This window comes from Zonotrichia leucophrys, chromosome 5 (assembly GCF_028769735.1).
Source record: "Zonotrichia leucophrys gambelii isolate GWCS_2022_RI chromosome 5, RI_Zleu_2.0, whole genome shotgun sequence".
Taxonomy (NCBI): Eukaryota; Metazoa; Chordata; class Aves; order Passeriformes; family Passerellidae; genus Zonotrichia; species Zonotrichia leucophrys.
In genome coordinates, this window is record NC_088175.1 from 56,283,300 (window position 1) to 56,305,138 (window position 21,839).

Sequence of the window (21,839 nt, forward strand, 5' to 3'; positions counted from 1 at the left end):
ACTCATTAAAAATCCCTCTCTGTTCCTGCTCTTGGGACCTTATTCTGCAAATATGGTGCATAGAGAATTTGATGCTATTTGCATAATCCTAAAAAATTAACGATGAAGATGCTGAAAAATGGAAAACAAGCAAAGCAAAGCAACACAGACATGCCACAGATAGGTTCTTCTATCACTGGGTTGAAACCTTGAATTGGAAAAGCATCTCTCCCCCTCTTGTGGGCAGTTGTGATCCCCAAGGCCACTTTTACTCCAGGATTCCCAGCCCTTTGCTCTGATAAAGGGAGCAGAGCAGCGGGGCAGGCTGGGGGTGCTGACAGACAGACAGACAGACACCTCGGTCCCTGCTCCCTGCGCAGGAACTGCCCAGTCCCTCGGGAAGGCCATGCAGAAGGATGAAAAGAAAGGCTCTCTGAGGATGCTTACCCACACAGGACTCCCCGGCAGGAGAATAGCTTCCATTGTCATGGAAACCGCTTCTGCACTCACAGTGGTACCACCCCGGGAGGTTAACACAGCGAGAATGGCTGTGACACGCAATCATCCCCTCTGCACACTCATCAATATCTGCCTCAGAGAAAAACACAAGCCAGCCGGGAAATTAATTTCCTTTGACACCAATACCGTAGGTTTGTTTTTTTTTTTGTTTTTTTTTTTTTAAATCTTATTGGTTTGGAGTTTTTTGTAAAGATTTCCTTTAATAGATGGATCAAGGTTTATTACAGTTCCAAACAACAGACATTTAAAGCGTGACTCACAGAACAACAATAAAAAATAACAATAATACATCATGTAATCTGTTACAGACAAGACATCCTTTTACACCATGATTTGCTGAAAATGCAAAGCAAACATGCAGATTTTTTGTTCCTTGTTTGGTTTTTGGTGTTGGGGATTTCTGTTTGCTTTTTTTACCTCAGAAATTACATTTGTCTGTGCATTTAAGCGCTGCAGAACAGGCTGTCCACTGAAAAGGCAGTTTCAGCAATATTCCTGCTTTACAAACTGCATGTGCCAGGACACCTTGGAAAGGAAAAGCATTTTTTTCAAGATTTGTGTTTCCAGCATTCAGCTGAGATATTGGCAGCTCTCTGGAACTGAAGGTGCTCAGACCACTTCACAAACACTGGTTAATCTCTTTTGTTTATGTGATCCAAATAAATACCCAGTACAAGTGTAACAGCGTGTGACAAACAGAAAAAGCAGTCCACGTTTCAGCTGCAATAAAACATTTAGCTGGAAAAGAGTGAGGCAAATGACAGCAAGTCTGTAGCAATGGAAAGATCCAGCATGATGAACACCCTGCTGAGTTTCAATAAATGGGATGTTTTCAGAAAGGGGTTTCTCAAATTTCTGTAACACGTTTAATAGAGATTTCGTAATTGCCAGTAACCTTGGCTAATCATGGCTGGCACCTGGCTGCTTCTCCCCTTTGAGCATTTTTCAGCACATTTTGTAGGGTTGTAATTAAAATTAGCAAATTAATTATATGCTAACCTTGTGGTAATTTACAAAGCCATTATATTTTCATTCCTCTATTCAGCTCAAGCTTTTTTTTTTTTTTTTAATTTTGGACAGTTTTCAGCTGGGTAACTTATCAATTAAAAGGAGACTCAAATCATTCCCAAATAATTCCCACTTTCATCCAGAGATTTTTTTTCCTGGCACACTTTAAATGTGCATAAAAAACCAAAAAAACTTGGTGAAAATAGGTTTGGAAATGACATTTAGCTCCACAAGCATCAAACGACAAATGTCTCATGATCCTGATGCAAGACTGAGTTAAGGTGATTAACTAACCACAGAATGTAGCTTCTATCTCCATTTCCAAACTGCATACACCAATATGGTTTCATGGACTGCACTGGAGTCATGCTGATGTACATGGAAATAGATTTGAATGAAGTATCCCTCAACACAATCCCATTTTCTTACATCTTACAAGCAATACCATAGAGAAGTTCGATTTTTCCTCATTTCAGTAACAATATTTATTCTTGTTGAAATATGGCTGAGAAACCTAAAAAATGCCATTTTCCAAGGTTCGTGTTCGCCCTCGCTCAAGCATGAACCAAGTTATCTACATAAAAGGATCATAAACACTATTTATTTCTAGCTTTATTCAGCTCCCATCTAACAAAAAAGTCAATTTTTAAATGCTTTAAGACCTGTCACTGCTGTCACCTTTTCTGTACTTTGTACCTTGTGGAAGCTAATTTTAGTGTTAAAACACTGCACGAATGTAGCTGTCCATCAACAGTGAGTGCTGCTTGCAAACTCAGACACTTCCAATTCATTACAGCAAATGGAATTTATAACCATGATCTTTTCACATGTCATGGCTGATGAAACAGGTTTAATCCTATTTGGAAAGTGAATGACTTTGCTACTGCAGGTCAATAGCAAACGAATCCCTCCTCTTACTTTCCTTTCTTTCCCAGTGTTGGACTGGAGAATGTTTCTGTTCAAAGACTGCTTTCTTGTGTCAGTCCTGCACTGGGCTTCAATCTGTTCAATCTTACATTTTTAATTTACAAAATTAATAGAGAGCTCCTGAAGTTCATTTCTAAGCTTAAGCCCTTTCAAAAGTGTACGATTTAGGCTCATGGCAAAGGACACTAACTGACTAGCAGTCAGCTTTTCAGAAAGACTGTCTGCCAGCGTACCCAAACTTTACTAGGCAGCACTTCACTCAGTGGAAGAAGAGCCATTAGGTCAAAAAGTAAAATAATACACAGAACTCCCTCCAGACTAGATGACTTTACTGTGGCAGTACCATACCTGTTCCAGCTTTTGTTCCCTGATCTGTAGGGAGACACTAACCAATTTCTTCAACCTGCAGAGCTAGGAAAAGAAGACTTGCTTTCAGTTTTACAGGTTCTTCCTTTACTTCCTCATCTCCTTAAAGCAGTGGGGCTATGCCAGCATTGTCCTACACAGGCTGGGGGCAGTGGGCAAAGGACAAGAGAATCTATGTGGGCTTTTTGGGAAAATCTGCCCTGACAGATTGAATTTCAGACACCATTGGTGTGGAAGCAACTAGGAAAAATCTCTTCAAGCTCTACTTCACCAGTACCAAGGTTAAGCTCAGCACTCCTCCTTGCTCCCCAGCCCAGCCTTCTCCTGCATGCTGGATCCAGGCTGGGAGCATGGAGCAGAAGGAGAATGGGGAATCAATTCTCCCTCTGCTTCTGCAGCAGGTTAGGATTCCTTTGGGAGCACACCAGCAGCAGCAGCACCATGTGATGAGATGTGCATGAAGAGCTGTATCAACAAGGAAAACCCTTAACAGCATCTCTGCTTATCCAACACATTCCTGTTCCTTGCACATAAACACTTTTTAAAGGGTTGGAAATACCATGATGAGCTCTGCAAGCTTCTGCTGTCATCCCTGTTTGCAGCATGTGTACAAACACGGGTCAGTGGGAATAGGAAAATACTGTGGATGTTTTAGAAATGCTCAGAATACCAAGAGGGAAAAGCAAATAACAGCTTCATAAAATGGTGTGTCACACACCATGACATTATTGAGTTCAGTTAATAGACCATTTCCAGCTGGACATCCTAAGTCCTCAAAACCCTTTTTTTGAGCATTTCTTCTGCACAGAGAAGTGTTGATATAGATAAGAGCCAGTTCAGGGAATAAGAATTAATTCACTTCTCTTCATCATTGCTTTTCCATCTTTAGATTCTAGCACCATATTTGCATATTTGCCTCAGGATAAAAGTCTGGTTTGGTGTTTTGCTGTAGAATTTGAGTTAGACATACACACTATTTTTGTGTGTTTTGTGTGTGCAGATGCTTACCAGAATGTGCTATATGTACTTTCTTCTTAAAGGTATATTAAGCTGAAATGAAAGTGTACAGTTCTGTCCTGTGAGTGAGAACAGTGTAGAAATTATATTCTTTTTCAAAGGAGCACATTAAAACCTGATCAGAAATTCTGTCACTTCACACAGACCAGAAGAAATAACTGGTGGGCATCTTTTGGCTGTGCTGCCATGCTGCAGGTGTTGCTTGCCCTCAGTGCTCCTGGCAGCAGGATGGGCAGTTTTGTCTGGGCTTTCTGCATGTCTGCATTAGTGTCTAGCTAGCCAAAAATAGAGTGCTCATGAGAAAGTGCCAATTTAATGTTTCCTTGGGAAGTGGAAAGTTTCATAATCTTAATTTCCCTCTGCAGTCTCTGGCTAAATATCTGCACTACCTTTCCATTAAGGGTAGTATTTTTCATTTCTTGCTCTAAGACATGCTGCTTTTACCACCTGACACTGTTTTTGCAGGTTTTTTTCATTCAGGCCTTGTTATAACATCCATGTAAAAGGAGATCTCATACAAGCCATCTTGTTGCCTGCTTTTTCCCCACTCAGTCATTTGACTGCCATTAGGAGACAACTGTTAATGGATCTGGAAATACTCCACTATAGTGGCTCTGCAAATGCCCATAAATGGCACATTTTTGCATTGGAGAATAAAGGTACCAGTTGGTTTCACATAAGCTCTTGCAAGATATTAATCCTGCCCTTTAAGGACAGGTCTGTAATTTTTACTTTTAGCAGCTTCTTGCATTATTCATATAAGTATTTATGCAGACAAGGTAAATAGCATAATTTATCTCAAAATAAAACACAGTGGCTTCAAAACCCTGTGAAAAAGTAAAATTAAAATAATTCAATCTTTTCTAATGCCCCACCACATTTAAGTCACTGTGTGATAATACTAAAAGGAAGCCTGTTCAGTGTCATGTAACAGCCAGCAATCTACAGTTTCAATGAGACAGAAGAGCTTTACTGTAAAAGTGTCTATTCATCAAACCATTACTGTATTCTTTTTCATGCAAAAAATGTACATTCCTTATCTTTAGTTTCCACTGACTAGGAGACCTATAAGCAGGAAAAGTGTGTACTAACAATAAAGGATCGTACAGGTACCAGGCTTCCTGAATTAAAATTCTACCTTGAAAGCTCACTCCATTGCTTCCAGAGCATTTCAGCTTTGTTTCCCACATCACAGCATTTTTCAACATAAAAACACCAGAAAATGCACCCAGACAACTGAGGCATTAGCTATATTTAAAACACAGCCTCTTCTCATCTCCTACTCCAGCCTAAGCCTCACTTCCACAAGACAGAGATAGCAAGAAAGGGATGGCACTGACAGCACTATGCAGACAGTGTCCCTGCTGCACAGGGTTCATTCCACTATTTCAAATAAACCCTGAAAGCAAAGACAACTACTTTGGATGAGAACAGATGAAAAAATCTCTTGCTCTCTAAAAAACTCCAACAAACCCTCCCATCTGCCTACCTCTTCAGTTTCACATAAACTTTTATAAAGACTGAATTTTATCCTTTATTTTTATCCCTTGTAGTCTTTATATCATTAAATCTCTGTATTAGCTTTGACAGCTCACTACAAGAGGGGCCTGCCTGTATTTTTAAACATATGCAAATGTTATATGCATAATACAAAGCACAAATACATCACCAGGAGCCACCCTTAAAGTCTGCTGGATGTTCCCAGTGCAAGGAGGAGAGGCTAAAACAGTCCGACCTTGTCACAGGTTTGCAACCTGGTGTGCCTGGAATAGCAAGGATCCAGCTGGAACCGCAATTTAGCTGTTAAACAAATGGTAACTTAGAGAACACAGAGAACTCTGTAATTAAGTACATTTGAATAATGACTGGCGGCTGTTGCTCAGCCTCATGGGGCCGCTTCATTCTTAAGACAAGAGAGATACTGAAGTCCAGGAAGGACAGGAAAGACATCTGTCTGAGAACTATCTGCTGGCATTTTTAATCATCACTTTTTAGTGTCACAGCTTTAGGTATCTCAGGTGATAAAGACTGTCCCCACCTCTGCCTGCAGCCAGCAGCAAGCTTTGGAATAACTGCTTAGGAAATTTTTCCTTGACATTTAGCCTCCTTTTTAATTAAGTTCATTTTAACTCATTAGGAGACTCTGGGCAAACAATTAACACCAAATAACATATTCCTCTCTCTTCAGTAGTCATGGCTGTTTTCACAGACTGATTTTAATTGCTTTATATTTATATTGGCCTTTGCAGCTCCTTCTCAGGCAGGAATAGTTTTCCCTGTATAAATGGTACAGGCTTTGGTCCATTTTCCTATTTTGAGGATACAGTGGTAAACCATAAAATTTTTAATTTGTTAAGATAATGAATGAAACTCACACTCATTAATAATCAAACCCACACAAACAGTTTAATAGTACTATATGGCTTTCAGGGATGAAATGTATGCTCACCATCCTTTATAATTAAAGAACAGCTGTAATATGCTTTACTGTGTAATTTTGGACTGGTATAAAGATTTTTAATCATTTGAAACTCACGTGTAAATTCAGAATGAGGAGCTCACCAAGAATAAATGGAATTAAACCAATATCAGAATAATAACACAGACTAGTTGTACCAGCATTTTTTAAGATTAATTCTTTTAATATATAACATCGAATTTATGGAAATTCATTTTAGTACTTTATATACTTAAACAGTCCAAGGTGATGTCTTTATAATTTTTGTGCATCTCTCTCTCATAGTCTCATATTCATTGATTTCCATGCTAAGTATGCAGCACACTTGGAGTATGCAACTGAAAGATCCTGGTTCATTCAAATACACCTCACTTCACAAGAATGGAGTTGAAAGAATTTTTTTCTTCTCATATCCAAAGATTACTGGGTGATGCAGGACATAAGAACTGGAACGAGGCACACTTTGGTCTGCGCCACCCACGCCACAGATGGCACCACTACTGAGGGTTTTTGAGGAGAACCTGGAGTGGCAGAACTTGTGGTCACCTCTGGCCACACCAGGAGTGACCAGCTGGCATTTGTCCAGTTCCCATGGCTGCAGAGCAGGCTACAGGCCCACGTGAGCATCAGGAAACATCCTGCAGTGTGGGGCTGCCCATGGAGGCTCCAGGCCCATGGGAACATAAATAAACATCCTGCAGTGTGGGGCTGCCCAGGGCAGGCTCCAGGCCCATATGAACATAAATAAACATCCTGCAGTGTGGGGCTGCCCATGGATGCTCCAGGCCCATATGAACATAAATAAACACCCTGCAGTGTGGGGCTGCCCATGGAGGCTACAGGCCCATGGGAACATAAATAAACACCCTGCAGTGTGGGGCTGCCCAGGGAGGCTACAGGCCCATGGGAACATAAATAAACATCCTGCAGTGTGGGGCTGCCCAGGGAGGCTACAGGCCCATATGAACATAAATAAACACCCTGCAGTGTGAGGCTGCCCAGGGATGCTACAGCCCCATGGGAACATAAATAAACATCCTGCAGTGTGGGGCTGCCCAGGGAGGCTACAGGCCCATGGGAACATAAATAAACACCCTGCAGTGTGGGGCTGCCCAGGGAGGCTACAGGCCCATGGGAACATCAGGAAACATCCTGCAGTGTGGGGCTGCCCATGGAGGCTCCAGGCCCACGTGAGCATCAGGAAACACCCTGCAGTGTGGGGCTGCCCAGGGAAGCTACAGCCCCATGGGAACATAAATAAACACCCTGCAGTGTGGGGCTGCCCATGGAGGCTCCAGGCCCATGGGAACATAAATAAACATCCTGCAGTGTGGGGCTGCCCATGGAGGCTCCAGGCCCATGGGAACATAAATAAACATCCTGCAGTGTGGGGCTGCCCATGGAGGCTCCAGGCCCATGGGAACATAAATAAACATCCTGCAGTGTGGGGCTGCCCATGGTGGCTCCAGGCCCATGGGAACATAAATAAACACCCTGCAGTGTGGGGCTGCCCATGGAGGCTCCAGGCCCATATGAACATAAATAAACATCCTGCAGTGTGGGGCTGCCCATGGAGGCTCCAGGCCCATGGGAACATAAATAAACATCCTGCAGTGTGGGGCTGCCCATGGAGGCTCCAGGCCCATGTGAACATAAATAAACATCCTGCAGTGTGGGGCTGCCCAGGGAGGCTACAGGCCCATGGGAACATCAGGAAACATCCTGCAGTGTGGGGCTGCAGGCCCATGGGAACATAAATAAACACCCTGCAATGTGAGGCTGCCCAGGGATGCTGTGCAGTCTCCATCCTTGGGGATACTCAACATCTGGATGTAATCCTGGCTCCAAGTGCCCATAGCTGAGCAGTGGGGTTGGACAAGGTGACTCCCAGAGGTCCCTTCCAGCCTCAGCCATTCCTCAGCCTCTGATTCTGCCTCAGAAGGAATGCTCACTTGAATGAAAACTGATGAACTACACGGGCTGCAGGCTGCAGATTGTTTCATCAGAGCTACAAAAAGATGAATGAAACCTCTTATAAAAGAGGACACTGACAAACAGCATCCTCCACCCAACTTAGCAACTGCCTGCAACCCAGTGCACTGCACAAAAGGAATCATTCAGGTGACACTGCTCTGTGTATAAAAGCTTCATGGATGAGCCTCAGCATTATTACCCAGTGCCATCAGACATCATGCACAATCTCTAGGTACAATGCATAAGCAATATATCACTCCATCCAGCACTTGAAATGCTAAGTTCAGTGATAGAACATAGTGATAACATCAGTGATAGGAATAGCCTATTATTTTATCTAGAACATCCCATGACAGAGAATAGATGTTCCCTTCCATAAATTCTTTGGTGATTTGCTTCAACCAATTTTAGAACAACTCACATGATGAGTCCTCCCCCACTTCATTGAGAAGATAATATTGCAGCCCAATAGTGCACAGTGGTAGGAAGTTCTTTTGATTAATTTGAGCCCTTCTATAAATGACTATATCAAAACAGCACTTGTAAAAAAATTTCACTGCTAACAGGAGGCAGCAGCTGATGAGACAATAATAAAGAGCACATTTCCTTCACTGTGGCTGGGGTGGCTAAATGTCAGTCATTCTCCTTAAAATTCCCATTGTGCCAAAGGGCACACGTAGCAAATCCGAATTACAGGTTTAGATTATAATAATGTGCACACCCTATAGCACCCCTGAGAATTTGATAATAATGAGAAATAGTCTCAATTAGTTTTTTAAAATCTTGAACTGATTAACAGTTTCAGAAAAGCATTTTCATTCATACAGTAATAAATTCTCCCAAGGAAGCAAATCCCCAAACAATCAGTATAAAATGAGCTCTTGAAATCATAAGCAGAATAATGTAAAGCTCTCTGCATCCTTAATTAGGGATGAAAATGGTTCAGGAAGGGCTGATCAATAACGTACAAATGATAAAAATGCATATTTTTGGAGAATGTGTGAACACAGTTTCATAAAAAGAGGAAATCTGTGGTGGATCTTCCACACTGCACACTGAATTGCAACTGCTCTCATCAAAGGAAGATCCCCAGCCACTTAGGAATATATATATATATTTGCTTCTGATAGTAAGAAGGGTGAAGAAAAAAACCCCATAATGATACCAAATAACAGAAGCCTGAAAGAGCTGCTTAAGAGAAATCAAGACTCTTGCAGCACTTTGCCTATCTCCTTGTGTTTCCTGCAGTTCCATTTCCCCACGTTCCCAACCCTATCACACCACAGGCACAGTCACAAAAAGCACTTTGGTGTCATCAGCTCCATGCACAACCCAGGAAGTTTGAGAAACACAGAAAAAGTGTTAGAAACACTTAGAAAAAGTGTTCTTTCCCAGTTAAACCTGGGCAGTGCCATGTCACTCTGATATTTCCTGAAAAATCCCTTTGCCAGGATTTCTTCTCCTGGGAAGTTAACAATCCTCAGAGAAAAATGTAAATAATAATTATCTGATTGCTTCTCCTTGTGTTGTGCTGCTTTGGGATGTGGTAGGTGATTCTTTCATTGGTTCCATGAGAATTGTGTTTTCTTAATGACCAATCCCAGTCCAGCTGTGTCAGACTCTCTGAGGAGTCATGGGTTTTTATTATTCATTCCTTTCTAGCTTTCTGATGTCTCCTTTCTCTTTCCTCAGTAATATAATATAATATAATATAATATAATAAAATATAATATAATATAATATAATATAATATAATATAATATAATATAATATAATATAATATAATATAATATAATATAATATAATATAATATAATATAACATAACATTACATAACATATCAGCCTTCTGAGAAGAAGGAATCAAATTCTTATCTCTCACCTCGTCCTGGGGACTCACAACACAGCAGTGTCACATTGCACTTCACTACATAATCAGAGTCAACAGGTTGCAAAAAAATCTACAAAAGTTTACTAAACCAACACAACATATCCACTGGCACCTTCAGAAGGAAGGTGAGAATTCATCCCAGATGCTCAACTGTTCTGTGCATCCTCAGGAGACAATGAGCTGATGCAGACTTTAAAATGCCAACTGCTTAATGTCTTCTGTTTTCTTCTGCACCTCACAGCAGAATTTGTTCCAGCGTTAAACTTTTTTGTTCTATATAATACATTTAAAAATGGTAAACACTTATATGTACTTTCAGTCAAGCTAGAAAGATTTCCCCCAAGAAGACTCAAAATTCCAGAAGTCTTAGAACCCTTCTTAGGGTGAATTTCCTATTTCATATGCACTTCTAAACCTAATTAAGGAGAGAGAAGTATATCAGTGTCTGTAAAAGCACAATGTTGCATCCAATGTTTCTTCCAGGTGAAGCACTCAGTCATTACTGTTACTCTTTTTTTTTAAATTGTATATTTCCAAATAAATAAAAAGCAACTTTTTCCTTAGTATAAAATGTGCTTTTTGAAAGCATATGCTTTCTCTTTCAATGTTAATTACAGATTGAATTTTTAACTTCACTAAACCATTAGTTGTGACTTTGATCAGACCCCAGTTCCCCCAGCCTGGGTGCTGCTTCAGACATCAATAATTCTAATTAAACCAACTCTGAGATATGACTACATCATTTCTCTAAGCAATTAAAAATGTGCAACTGAAATAAGTAGAAAATCTTAAAAGGAAAGCCAATAGACTCATAAAATAAATAATAGTAATAATAATAATAATAATGTTATTGTTGTTATACATTGCACTTCTACATTGTCCTTCATCCTTAGATGTCAACATACTTAATAGCATAATACTTTGTTAGGAAAAGAAAAATGTAAAAAGCCTCTATTTATTTGCCTATCTGAAAGGGGTTTAATTATTCATGATGAAGATACAGTCACTGCTTGCTGCATGAATAAAACCTCCACACACTAAAACTACACATTTATCCAAATTGATTTTGTGTCCTTCATTTCATTAAATTAACAAAGTTTTATTATACCTAAGTTGAATTCAATGGTTTTCAATAGCATTTCCAAAGCAAGGGCTTCCTCATAGCAGTCGTTTTTACAATTTGAAGACTACAATATAATTTACTCTCTTCAAATGCACTAACCTATAGAAGAAGTGTCCTCAAAAAATGTATCTGCAAGAGCTGGAACGTAAGATTTTACTGCACTAGGAGGATTACCTTGAACTTTGCAGGATCTCAAACGGCTACATGGGCTCAACATTAGTGCTTGAGGGCTTGGGGTGGCTGGAAAGCCTTGGTGAATCTCGCTAGATAAATAAATTTGGGATTAGAAGCAACAGCTACTTGGGGTCTAACACTGTAACTGTCCCTGTGTTTAACTGTCACCATCATATTTTGTGAAAAATCTCTTTGCTCAGGATTTCTCTCTGGGGAAGCTGAGAAGCCTCAGAGAAAAAGGAAAACAATTTTATCTCATTTGCTACTCCTGTGTTTTGCTGCTTTGGAACGTGGTTGGAGATTGTTTATCCAACATGTGAATTGTTTTGACTCAATGACCAGTCACAGTCTGGCTGTGTCAGGACTCTGGAAAGAGTCACAAGTTTTCATTATTATCTTGTTAAGCCTTGTGTAAGTATCCTTTCTCTATTCTTTAGTATTCTTTAGTATGGTATTATTTTATATAAGTTCATAAAGTAATAAATCAGCCTTCTGAGAACATGGGTCAGATTCACCATTTCCTTCCTGCCATGGGACACCCCAAAAATAGCACATTCGATCTTAAAAAATTTCTCTGCATTTCTGTTTATCTGCAAGCAAATATTTTTGATACCACAAAACTCTTTAGTAGCTCTTTGCACACACTTCAGAACTATGTAGATGAAAGAATGAATATACACAATGCCATCATTTCACAAAGAGATTTCATATATGGATATAAGTATATGCACAGTCTGTGTTTCAGAGCTTCATTATCAGTGAAACGAGGTTGATCTGCAGCACAGGGAATACCAAAACATTAAAAAAATCCCAGCTGTCCCATGCATATTTATGCATTTAGGAGCAAGACTAATTTCAAGGGGGGGAAAAAAGTCAGTGTAAACAGAGCACTTATCCTGTCCCTTTAGATTTCTGTCCTTAATTGCATCTTTCTTCAGAGAGTGTGGTCTCCATCCTGCTCAACAGATCCAGAGCAGAGACTGGGTGAGGTGAGCTACTCCAGGCAGTGTGACAGCTGGGACTCATGTCATGAACAAGGACAGCAGCAGGAAAAGGGTTGTAGGGGAAACTGTTCCACGGTAGAAAATTCCACCTCAGCTAACAAATAGCAACAGACAGTGCAAATCACTCTTAGGGCCACATGAAATCGCCTAATATGTCTCAGTCTGTAAGATTTAAATCACTCAAGAGCCAGTAAAAACGATGCTTACTGCCTGACAGTGACTTAGGACAATGGTGGCTCTGAAAGAGATGAGCACTAAGTACCAGTAAAGCTTGTGGCATGCAACTGGCAAGGACCTGGGACCACCAAAGCAGAACATAAAACATCTGGCTTTCCCAAACAAGCTTTTCACAGACTGTGAAACACCAGAGAAAAGGAAAAATGAGAGATGTGCATTTTATTTGGTTCTTAACATGTGCCAACTTAGAAATCCTGTAGACTGTCACCCAAATTTATGAAATACAGTAAAAGAAGATGCCTTTACTTAACCTTCAGTTATCGAACATATTACCCCAAAACTCATATGTCTTTTAGATGCAAATCTTATTCTCTGTAATATCTGCTCAAAATATCAATTTTTTATTTTTCTTTAAGATGGGGTCATTTATTATACCCCTATGGATACTTTCTTAGTAAAACTACATTATTTTCCAGTAATGGAAAATTTGGTCTCTCACAGATTTTCAGTTTTTTAGGAATAATTTTAGTCCAAACCACATCATCAATGAAGAGCTGGGTTGCTTTCAGGCTATAATTCATCTAACACCTCCTTCAGATGCTTCCTTAGGAGAAGCATCACGCATCAGAAACCCCCACTTCTCTCCACTCCCTGTAACAAGAGGTTTAGCTGGCTACCTCAAGGCAGCCAGCCATGATCTCTCTCATTAGAAAAAGGTAAGAACAACTCTAGCTCAGCTGGCAAAGCACGAATCTGCATGAGAAAGGCTCAGTGAACTGTGCCGAAGGGTTTGCAAATGTAAATGAGGTGTCAGAATCTCAGACTAATTCAGACTGGCTGGGGTGTCAGATCTCTGGACCAAGCTGCTGCATCCAGCAGGGCCCATAGTGAGGGCAAATTGTCACTCTGATTTTTTAAGTTTTTCTAAGCCTTCTTGAAGGCTTTACATTCTTGTAACGAACTTTCTCACACACTTTATGTAAATAACTTGTTGTTTTGCATTCTTTTATAGAAGAAGAAAAATTTAATAAACTGTTGGTTTGCCCAGTGTCATTGGAGAGGTGGCACTGTCACCCTCCAATCCACTGTCACTTTTGGAAATCTATAAATGTTGGAGTCAGAAATTAAAAATTCTCTTTTCGCTTTGGAAGAGCTGCGTGTCCACGCTGTGTATTCATGTCCTGTAATCCCATCAAACCAGAGCTGCTCACTCAGAGCCGCAGGAGTGGAAAACCACCCTGTTCCAGTTTAGCTGTGTCCCCTGGAGCTGTCGTGCCCTCCCGTGCAGGAGCAGCAGGAACAAGCACACAGAGCTCACCAGCTGCGGGGAGCAGCTCCACACACCCACGGGAGGCACTTCCAGAAAGATGAACATACATTTGAAAGGCTCATCTTCAGGGCATGGAGAGTAAGCCATGGGGCTGTTTTGGCCTCTTTAATGGTCCAGTGGGAAGCCTTGGACAGAGGAAAGAGTTTAAAAGCTATGAAAACAGGGTTTCTAACAGTGCTTTAAGGGAGATATATTTTACGGTAAGCCTGGTTTTTATTTTTCTTTTACCCATTTTTATATCTTCCTGCTTTCTTCCTTCCTTTTTATTTTCTGATATAGAATAAAAAGTTCACGTGACAATATAAAGAAAAGTTAGCACAAGTAAGAGTATTCCATACACTCAGTAACACAAACTCTGCCATTTTGCATACCATGCTTTGAGCTTTGTCCTAGGCTGGCTCTTTTTTGGTTGCTTTGACTATTCCAGAAAAGTACTCCTACCCTTTCAAAGTCAAACAACCCACACATGCTCTGCTGGCAAAACCCTGATCAAGTTTCTTGCTTCTTGTACCTGCCAGTCATCATTCACCACCTCCTTTGAATTTTTTTTTTCCCACTAACACCTATGTAACAGAGTTTTTGGCCTAAGCACACATGGAACATTCCTCCATTTCCAAGATGGGACTAGAATCTTCTGAACTACTTTAAGAGTTTTCATATTTTATAATCTTTTCCATCAAAGTTTAGATTTTTCCTTCATTTATATTGCTTTTAGTCAAAGGCGTCTCTTTTAGCCCTGTTAGAATACCAAAAATATTAAATGAGAACTGGGTTTCCTAGGAAGAACTGAATATTTATGTCTTTATTTTTCAAGTTCACTATGATGCTTTAAAAATATTAAAAAAACAAAATTGCTTTCTCCATTAAAGGCCATCAAAATAATAGACAGGGTACAAAGAAATCCCTTTTCCAATCTCTGCCAGCCCTGGAGCAATGTACAGCAGCTATTTCCTGACACATGGTTACACAGGCAAGGACAAAGAGAGGTGTCCTTGACCACAAACATTAGACCTACTTTAAAGGTCAGAATTTTCCAGAGAGAAGTTTTCCAAGCACCTAACCCTGGCTGTGTCAATACCAGAGACCATCCTGTGGTGAAAACATGTTATTCTGATTTCAAACTGCTGTGCATTCACCTTGACATAACAATTGCAAAGGTACCATTTTCCCTAATGCACTTCCCATCCTGATGTGCAGATACAGAATCACATTTGAGCTCCATGGACTGCAGTTTCAGGAAGGACATGCAATCCCTTCCAAACAGCTCATGTCAGAAAAAATAAATACAAAAAAGTCAGGATAGAAAATTTAATTCTGAATGAAAATTCCTTTTTTTTTTTTTTTTTTACTACATCAAAGCATGTCCTGTTTGTTGCAAAGGTGCAGTTTGGCACTTGGATCAAAGCATCTCCTGGCTCTGTTGTATTAAAGCTGAGGTGTCAAACTGTTCCACTGCAACCCTAATAAGAAATGCTTTGATGTAGTTACATATAAATGTGTGTGTCTGTGTGCAAAGCACTTTAGTAACTACTTAGTAACCCATAATATTTTAAAATTAGTTTACCCAACTATAATTTCTCATGATGATATGTCACTGAAGTTACCCCAATCATTACATGAGTGTTACTGACCTCTTATCAGGCAAGATGGAAACAAACTCTAAAGCAGCAACCTTTCGAAATGCAGACATTTCCAGGGGAGGGGTATTTGGTGTGTCCATCAGAGAATGCTGTGCAGGGGAACAATGACAGGGCTAAAGAATATCACTCAGGTGCCTTCTGATCAAATCAGAGTTGTGAGACATGCTCATCCTGAGCCAAACACCAAGAAGAGAAGAAATGGTGCCTTCTGATTAAAGTAGAGTTGAGGGACATGCTCATCCTGAGCCAAACACCAAGAAGAGAAGAAATGGTGCCTTCTGATTAAAGTAGAGTTGAGGGACATGCTCATCCTGAGCCAAACACCAAGAAGAGAAGAAATGGTGCTTTGAGAAGAGCTGGCCTGGAGCCTGCCATGAGAAGCCCACAGAACGATCTCCTACCCCTGGTAAATTGTGTCTCCACAGGTTAATATCAAATCCTACTGATCTCATTCCAAAACAAGCACTTCCAAAAGATGGCAAAACCTGGGATCCCCAATTCCCTCCCTGGCTCTGCTCCCCAGCACCCAGAGCAGCTCCTGATCCCTCCCAGAGCACAGATGATTCCCCAGCTCTGCGGGACCATTTGCCTTCCCATCAGGGCTCTAGAACAGGGCACACGTTCAGCTCCACTGGGATGTGCAGAAAGGGAAATCAGAACACTCAACTGAACACGGGTCAGCCCTGGATCTCTGGGGAGAACTGTGTCCCTGCTTTTTTAAGTTTTTCTACGCCTTCTGATGTTTACATTCTTGTAACGAGCTTTCTCACGCACTTTGTGTAAATAACTCATTGCTCTGCATTCTTTTATGGAGGAGGAGAAATTTGTAAAAAAAGACAAGAAAGTCAATTTCAGGCTTCAGATTAACAGTCTTGAAAGTTTTATTAAAAATAAATCCAATATCATAATAGTGATAACACTATTGATAATAATTCTCCTAATTTTTTAGTTCTGCTTCATAGTACCAACACATGACTAGAGCTGAGGGAGAGCAGAGAACATTCTTGGTTTAGCTCTACAGAGGACTCCCTCTGAAGCTTCTGAGAAACAAAGATCAAGTTGACAATTTTTCCTTCTAACTTGAAACAGTTTTTACCATTTCCAAGAAAACTGAATAGACTTTCACATCAAATTATTCAGTTGGATTGCTCAGATACACATTATTGTTCTCATTATTCACTACCTTCTTATTTGTCTGCACCACCCTTTTTAGCAAAACTCAATATAATTTTTCTTCTGATTTTAGACATCCCCTTTGGTTCTACAGCTCATAAAATTCTGCTTCTTGAACAGCATAATGCAATTACTTCATCTTTTTCTCTATTTCTGCATAGCTTATCTCTAAAGCTTGTGCTCTCCATTGATTTATAATTGCTTACCATTTACTATACTGATAGTTAGAGACAATTTACTGATACACATTAGCACAAGGACAGAAAAACAGTTGTCTATGTCAATAACTTATTGCAAATATATCTGAGGAATGTCAGAAAATAACTGATCTATATTCTGAAGCACTGGTTGTCAAATGCTGCTTCTGCTTACATTAAAAAGATTGATAAATCATGTATCTCATCATTACCTTTTAAAAATTTATTCTATGATGATTTTAAACGTTCATGTTTTCTTTTTTTTATATTACTTCTTAACACAGTATGCAGTCTTTGTGCAGAGATAAAGGATTTTAATTAATTTTGGTTTCTCAAGATAATTTGGGCTGTTGCTACTTGTTACAGCTTCTCCAATTTGTACTATAATTTCATGGCTCAACACTGGTATCTGTGCTAGTAGCACTGTTAAGCCATGAAAAGCCAACACGACAAGAAAGAAATATATACCAACAGCAATTCTGAAGATGAAGTTTTAATATTCACATTCCTGAAGAACTTCCAGAAGTATTTTCAGATTTACAGGACAAAATACTACAAAACATACCAAAACTTATCTTTTGACACATAAACATTTTCTCTAAAAGTAAATTCCAACTTAGCTGCATCAAGAATTTGTCACTCAACATGTTATAGGTACTTGCTGCAATATACATTTCACAGGCACAGAAAAACGAGCCTGGAGTGATGAGGGAAGCACCTCCAGTCATTTAAGTTAGTGGCCTAGTCAGGACTAAAATCTATATTCCATGGATTTATTTCCTGACAGTAGACATTAAATTACACCAGGCAGCAACACTTCGTAAATATGACAGCTTGGATCAAGCTTAATAATTAATATATGACTTGAAACTCTATTAAGCAGCCTGAACAAAATTTGTTATCCAGAAAAGACTGAGCAATTTCATAGATAGAAGAGAGTACCTTTCATTCCTGCTATTTGGTACTAAATTAAATGCCTTGTCTTTTCTAAATATAAGTAGCTTCTTATTTGCATTATAATTATACTGTGAAACTTTCTGTGGATAATGAAGTAAGTATAGGGCACAGCATTTTGGCCCTTTAATCTCTTGGGAAGCAGAAAGATGGAAGCAAGGTGGCAGGAAAGAAAAAAAGAGAAAATGAGAACAAATGGTGAGGTTACAAAAAGCATGTGTGAAATGATGATAACAGTTCAGACCAGCCCCAAAGAGCTGATAAAGACATATTTCCATATATTAGTACTTCTCATAAATAACAAATTTCAGCTCTGAAATGAACCTACTTGTAAAACTTGCTTTGAAGACTGTTCCATGTCTCACTGCTTCAGCTCCCACAGCCACAAGCTATTCCATCCACACAGAAAGGACCACACTTCAGGGTAACTAGGAACACCCTCTTTTCCCAGCCCACTGGCTTTTGTCAACGTTTTAAAAATGAGAAAAAAGCAAAAAAGGAAAGCATTCTGGTACTCAAGTCCTACAGTGGCTGTGCCACTGATCTGCTGGTAAGGATGGACGTATTATTGGAATTTATATCCTGCAAAGACTGTTTGGGGATGGGGATGGGGAGAGGAAGATCACTCTCAATCCTTGAGCAGGATGTGAGAGACAGGGAGGTGCAGCCACCCCTGGATTAAACAATTATTGGTCCTGAGGGCCAGGAGAGACAGCCCACCGCCCTCCTAGGAACCTGTGTCCATGTTTATCACCCTGGGCTGACCCTGCTCTGGGAGGAGGGGAGATGTGCCACACCTCCAGCACAGGCAGGCATCCTGAATCAAAAATTTGAGATTCAAAATATTAGTAGGCATTCTGTAAGCCACGTACAAGCACAAACAGAAATGCTCTGCCCCATGCCTCTGAGCAAAAGCAGCAGCTACAGCTGGGTCAAGGGTGTGCTCCCAAGAGCCCAACTCCAGGGCAGGATTCTTGGAGCCCTCCAGTTAGCTGGGGCTCAAAACAGCTTATTTCAGAGTTTAGTTTCAATGGCTTTAGCATGAAGTGCAGGGCTGGCTGTCCCTGATAAGGTAGATAAATTAGATTCATACAGAAGCAGAACTTGGGGCCTCTAGGACATTGTACATGTGAATGTAGGAGCATTCACAGACACACAATTACAGAATTTAATGAGGGGCCACACAGTAGGACATTGCATTCTTCACAGCCCCCCTACAAGTGACTAAATTGCTCTGGAGATCCATGCTTTTCCAACCATGCCATCTCACTATACTCACCAATAAAAACAGAGTGACAACACCCTTAAAGTTCATGGAAGCTTACTGATTAAAAAAAAAGAGAACTGGGGAAGGTAATTTCTTTAAACATTTGCCTTGGAGCTCATCTCGTGTTTTTATCAAAGACATGAAAGAGGAGGCACAGCTTTGATTGGTTAGACTGGTACAGCTTTGGAAAGCAGTGCCAATGGCAGGAAATACTGGAATTTCATTCTGAAAGAAAGGAAAAGGCTTGCCTAATAGAAACTGAATGAAAAGTAATGATATAATGTACTTTGTGGTTCTGCTCAAGAGCCTAGCAATAATAAGTGTTTTACTAAAAGTAGGGAAATTACCAGTGAGAAATTACTGGGGAGGATGAAGATCATGTTAATCAATCAGAGGAGGACAGAATAAGGAAGATTAGCTTTGTTGAAAAAGGCAAAAGCTATCTAGAATTTATCAACAGAAGCATTTTTAACAACAACATAAAGCTATTAATGCCATGAAACAAGCCACAGTGATGCTTATCTCAATACAATTCTTCTTCAGCTCTGCTCAAGAATAAAAAAAAAAAGGCAAGAAGTGAAGAGAGGCACTAGGACATCCAACAATCTGTTTTATGAAATGCAGTGTTCCTCACTTATTTTGCCTGGCAAATTCAAAGCCAAGAGGAGATGTAATTCCTTTATATAAACTCATTGGAATAAGTAATAAAAAGGGTTTGTTTTTTTTTTTTTTTATTTAAGAGGAAGAATGACAAGTGGCAGAACACCAATACAAGTGAGTATTAATTGTCAGGAGTAAGTCTTGAACAGAAATCAGCAGAGGACTCCTAGCCATAAGAAAGGAATGTCTGAAATATCATTTTAAACTGAGGAGCAAGATGGCAACGTTTTATTTTTAAAGAAATAGCTATTTTTAGGACAGATCTGACAAATCCACAAAGAGGAGTATGTGACACAGTCTCCCATGGTAAGTGGGAACTAGATCATCTGAAAGCTCCTTATGCAGCTATAAAATGCTAGAGACTTTCTTATTTTATTAATGGTATTTGTTAATATGCAATAAAATTCTAAAGGAGACATCACTGTTTATTCTTCATGATATGAGATACCACATGGCAAACTGAGCCATCTTCCCTTTCCTGTCTAAACAAAACTTGCCTGATTTCCATTGTAATTTTTATTCTTTGTTATCCAAATCCTGGCCATCAGGTACCAAGAACCCTTGCTTCTTGCCAGACAAGCCAAACCATGGCCTTCCTTCAGACAGCAGGACTGAAGAAAGGAAAAATAATGATGGCTTAACACGTATTTTTCAAAAATGTTTGTTGCAAGTGCAACTTCTGCAATGCTGCTGGGAACCAGCCAGATCTAGCTGGATATAAACCATCCCCTCCAAGGAACTACCTTCCCCTTCACATAAGACCCAATAGATCCTAAGAGCTAATTTAAAAACATTACAATTTCTTGTTCAATTGTGCAATTAAGAAGAGAAATGAAGATTGAGATTAGGAATGGCAGAAGATCTCTAAACTTTATATTACACAATTAACTTTTTAAATAGAGTGGGTCAAAATAACCAGGCTTTTTAGTTGTTTGCAACACTGGAAAGTGAAACAGCCATGCTTCAGGTCAAACAATGCTTCCTTTGTTTTTTACCATTACTTTAATGTTTTCAAGGGTTTGTAAAAGCTGTTTCACATGGAAAATGGGAAACATTTGCAGAGGTTTCCAATGCTGCTCCCAAGCTTCCAAACAGACACAAAATCACACCAGACTTACATCTGGAAGATCTGTGGCTACACAGGAAATGTTGGTGTGCTGTCAATTACTCTCTCTCTGTGTGCAGGGAGGTTTATTCTCCTGGAAACAGCTCATTTAATCAGCAGTACCTCTGACTACTGAAATTAATGAAAGTTCAGGGCTCAGGGTTACAAATTATCATCTCACAATGCTCATTAAGAGGACTGCTAAGCAGCAGTGTCATACAGAAATATTCTGATTTATTCAGCAGAAAGTGGGTAAATAATGCAGGCCAATTCTCAAGAAATTAGTAGATATGGACTAGAGTTGAGTCATGATTCTCAAGGCAGTTGCTCTACCTTGAACATTTCTGCTGGCCCAGCTCCCCTTCCCTGACCAGCCTTGCCAGGAGAACCAAGCAGCAGAGCAAGAGCTGGAGCAGATCTCAGCCTGAGTGTGATGCCAGAGTGAAACCACAGCCATCACCACCTCGGGAGGAACAGACAAAACCCCTGTGCATCCTCTCCTGATGTTCACACTCCTGAGGGTCTCACCCACTGCACTGTGTCCACCAAAATGCATGTAATGCTTAATGGCAACGTGGATCAACTCAAGATCCGGAACTCAAAAGAGATAACAGGTCTAGAAAACATGGATTCAAGGCATTAAAGGGGAGGGGAATAATAGACAGGTGAATATAAACTGAAGATACAAAAATAGGTCATAATTCTGAAGAGGACTGAAGTACTATGCTAAATTACAGCAAAACAGATTTAAGATATTAAGTCTCAGGTTCCATATTCTGTCACTGACTTCAGCAAATTCAGGGAGTGAGAAAATTCTAATTTCCTTCCACATCTCTCATTGCTTTAGTGCTCTGGTAAAGGCAGCTGACTGGGGAAGAAGAGGAAGCAATAGAAATTC

General features: G+C 40.0%; 1 protein-coding gene across 3 annotated transcripts in view; it reads right to left on the reverse strand.

The window, feature by feature from the left end:
- The window catches only part of NELL1 (neural EGFL like 1), a 273,003-nt gene that overhangs the window by 18,575 nt on the left and 232,589 nt on the right, over positions 1–21,839 (reverse strand). For 2 of the 3 annotated variants that reach the window (XM_064715788.1, XM_064715790.1), the window contains one exon: positions 427–567. The exons of the other annotated variant lie outside the window; for it this stretch is intronic. In XM_064715788.1, the coding sequence (XP_064571858.1) occupies positions 427–567 (141 nt within the window). The remainder of the gene's footprint in view (positions 1–426; positions 568–21,839) is intronic. 3 annotated transcript variants of the gene reach the window in all.